We start from the raw sequence: 3690 nt of genomic DNA on the forward strand, positions 1-3690 counted from the left end.
GATGATTGGAAAGTGTCTTGAACATTCCCCCTCCCTCCCAAGGTGAATGCAGCCCTAGGCAGAGGAGTACATCTCCTGAATAAAATGTATTATTGGCTCATCTATGCCAATGCCTTACATTATTGACCATAATTTCATGTGAACCAATCAGCCAAAGGTGGCCGATAGGTCATAAAGGCCATGTAAAGGTGGCCTGCCATGGCTTCTGTATATTTGGCTATCAATAAGTTTAAATTAAGGCACTGGTCCATAGTCCCTTTACACTTTCTAAAGCCATACTGGGTTAAAGTTAGAATCTTGTCCTCCTGAGCCCATACCGCTAGCCTGTTTAATAGGAGACAGCCCACTAGGTTTGCAGTACTATCTAGCAAAGATATTGGTCGATAGTTTTTCGCTGTTGCTTTGTTCCCCTTTTTGTAAATCGGGATAATAACTGACTTTTTTTCATGAGGATGGAACATTCATTTGTGTTACATCATTAAAAACATTAGTAAGTAATTGGGGCCAGAGCTCTTGAATAATTAAAAAAGAAATCTATTGGTTCCCCTTCTAGCCCTGCTTACCTAGATTTGCTGCATTGATTCAATACCTTTTACATTTAACACAAGGAAAAAGTTAGTTTAACTCCCACTGGGCAGGTCGAGAAGCGCAGTGGCCTTAGAGGGCCCTCCCCTTCTGTCCCAAATACCCCTATGAAGTGGGTCACACAGGCATACTCCGTTACGTGCTGTTCTAGAGAGATATCTGTCTCATCTTTAAGGAATGGAGCACTAATTATGTGCAAGAAATCCCTGCTATTTTTCCTTTAAGGGACTTACCCCCAGATGCATCAAGCCCAGATTCTGCGAATTTTAATTTGCGAAAAATACCGAATCGCAAATTAGAATTCGCAGAATGGGATGCATCAAAAAAAGCGTTCCAAAAATGCGCAGTCGCCGAATGCGAATTTTGCTAAATCGCTCAAAAATCGCAGAATCTCCTGTTTCCCATGTTGAAATTGCGATTTCGCAATTACCGAAATCGCAAATTGCGATCTTGCAAATTGCGAGATCGCAAAAATGGGAAGTCGCATTTCAAGCACAATGATGACATCACAACCAGGAAGTAGGCAGTTCCTTCACTCATTCTGAACACAGAGCTGGAGAGAGGAAGAGGCACAGCACTGAGCTCTATCAGACACACCCTGCAGCCCCACAACAGGACATACATCCAACTCCAGAATGTCCCAGGATGCAGCAGGAAGCAGTGCAACTGTCAGGAAAATAAAAAATAAACTTTTCCGAACAGGAGCTGGAGTTCCTGATCCAGGGAGTCAGCAGGGACCATGATAGGCTTTTTGGGAAGCAATCCATGAAGGTGCCTGAAGCAGACAAAAGGCGCATTTGGCAGCGCATCAGGGTGAAGGTAAACTCTGTAGGAGTGACCCAGCGCTCAATTGATGAGCTGAAGAAGAGTTGGTATGACCTCAGAGGCCGTGCCAAAGAGCGCATAGCAGAGAGGCTGGGGGAGAAACATGCCACGGGAGGAGGAGACCCCACAGTTGCGGACAACACTCCACTCGAGGACCTTGTTGAGGATACCATCAACCCAGCAGCCTGCATGGGGGTCACTCAGCTGGACATCTCCCGACCCACACAACAATCCCAAGGTAAGAGCCATGCAACTGCGACCCCGTCCCCTAACAATGCCCATGCCCACAGAGCTAGCCATTTGACAACCCCATTAATGCAGGCCATGCACATCAGAAACACCATATTGCATTGTGGGACCTGTAGTGTGACAATAGTTCCCTGATAGCCACACACAGCCAGACCTGTCAAGTGAAACATATCCCTAAAGCCAGTCAGGGAATGCAAGCCTACATGCATGTTGCAACATCCCATGTGCAAGATTCATATCATGAATCATTCACCCATTTACATCACAGGTGCTGCAGAACCACAGAGCACAGACAGCGAGGCACTCCAAATTGAGGAGACCCCAGAGGAGATGGAGGGAGAGAGCCATCCTACCCCACGACCTGTACCGTCACACACACCTGCACCAGTACCACCACCTCCCCATGCGGACAGGGCCACCCCTGCAGCCACAGGAGGAGTGCAGCCACCCCATGCATTACGCATGGCAGTGGAACAGGCCACACCACCACCCAGGAGGCAGACACGGCGCACAGCCACTGTGCGGTCGCAGTCAAGCGGCCGGTTGAGACAGCAGCGCAATGTGGCAACACGAGCTGACAGGGGGCAACATGCCCAAGATCCAGGGCTTGGTATCGAACGCCGGATGCTATCTGTCCACCAAAAGCAGGCACGGCACATGGCAGACATGCAGCTGCAGCTGTACAAGACTGCGCGCAATGTCAACCAGCTCACCGAGAGCGTGCAGGAGTTAACGGCTGCAGTGAGGGAGAACAGCCAAATCATGGTGTTGCAGCAGGACATCAGCCGCCGCCGCCACCGCCAGCTGCTGAACCGGCTATCAGCATATACCAGGTCAAACCACCTGATCGGGAATGCAACATCCCAACTGTCACGCCGGTCCCTGGCAATGCAAATACAAATGGTGCAATGCTGCCAGGATGTTGCTAGGGTGTTGGAACAGGTCCCAACCGCTGTCCAAAACCAGCAGGTGTGTGGCCATGGCCATGCAAGGGGGAGGGGGGGGGAATGTGATGATGCCAGTAAGGGCACATCCAGTCGGAGCAGCCTGTCCCTGTCGGTGGTACCAGAACGCTGCCGCAGTACCAGGCCCAGTGCAGCATCACGGCCCGATACTGGCGAGGTGGATGTGGAGAGGCGACAGGGTGCGTCCGGCCGGAGGTGCCAGGTTTTGACTGAACATTAGCAGCAGTGCCATGCTGATGTACCAAGCACGCCTGCTTCGCAATCATGGGGCTGTATGATGTAATACAGTTTTCATGTTTTTTGAACAAAAAAAGTAAATGAAAGATCTTGTTTACATAATCATAAGAATTTATTTCAAACGCAAATCCTACTCATGTCATTATTTCATTTGGCATGCATGAGTGCAGTGTTGTGAGAGGGGTATGGGTGCACTAGAAATAGTTCATTGTGATGTTGTTGCGGCGCCTGTGTCCTTCAGCAGGATTCTCCCCGCGTGCATGATGCACATGTGCAGGTGAGCGCTTGTCCACCTCCGACTCACTGCCAGAGATCTCCACAGGTATCCTCCGCTTGATAGCAATATTGTGGATTATGGCACACACGGCCACGATGCAGCAGCAGACCTCAGGCTGGTATTTGAGGGCCCCACCTGTCTTATGTAGGATGCGGAATTGGCTCTTTAACATCCCAAATGTCAGTTCAATTACATTTCTAGTGTGAATGTGCGCAGCATTTTAACGCCGTTCCTGTGGTGAGGCAGGGTTGAGGTATGGGTTGAGGAGGTACTCACGGAGGCCGTAGGCGCTGTCACCTGAAGGATAGGAGCAGAGGGTCAGTGCCTGTCATGCGCAGCTACATGGTCTTAATATACTGTATTTAGGCATGTGTACTTACCTAGGAGGTGTCCTTCGCCAAAGTCACCCCTGGCCAAGCGGGTGTGTATGCCGCTGTGCCTGAATATGAAAGAATCATGCGTGCTCCCCGGGTATTGAGCCACTGTGTCGGTGATGATTGTCTTTGCATTGCAGACCATCTGGATGTTGAGTGAGTGGTAGGACTTGCGGTT

The 3690-nt window shown here is 50.0% G+C and overlaps 1 protein-coding gene across 1 annotated transcript; it reads left to right on the plus strand.

Moving 5' to 3' along the window:
- Positions 1-1899: 1899 nt before the first annotated feature.
- On the plus strand, positions 1900-2844 carry LOC147683711 (uncharacterized). Its single transcript, XM_086942568.1, has one exon. It carries the CDS (start codon positions 1900-1902, stop codon positions 2842-2844), a length of 945 nt encoding a protein of 314 aa, XP_086798694.1.
- The last annotated feature ends 846 nt before the right edge of the window (positions 2845-3690 follow it).

This window comes from Lissotriton vulgaris, chromosome 11, assembly GCF_964263255.1.
Source record: "Lissotriton vulgaris chromosome 11, aLisVul1.2, whole genome shotgun sequence".
Taxonomy (NCBI): Eukaryota; Metazoa; Chordata; class Amphibia; order Caudata; family Salamandridae; genus Lissotriton; species Lissotriton vulgaris.

What these genes read in the sequence shown, in the direction of transcription:
- LOC147683711 (XM_086942568.1), top strand. Translation starts at nt 1,900, where the DNA reads ATGAATCATTCACCCATTTACATCACAGGTGCTGCAGAACCACAGAGC.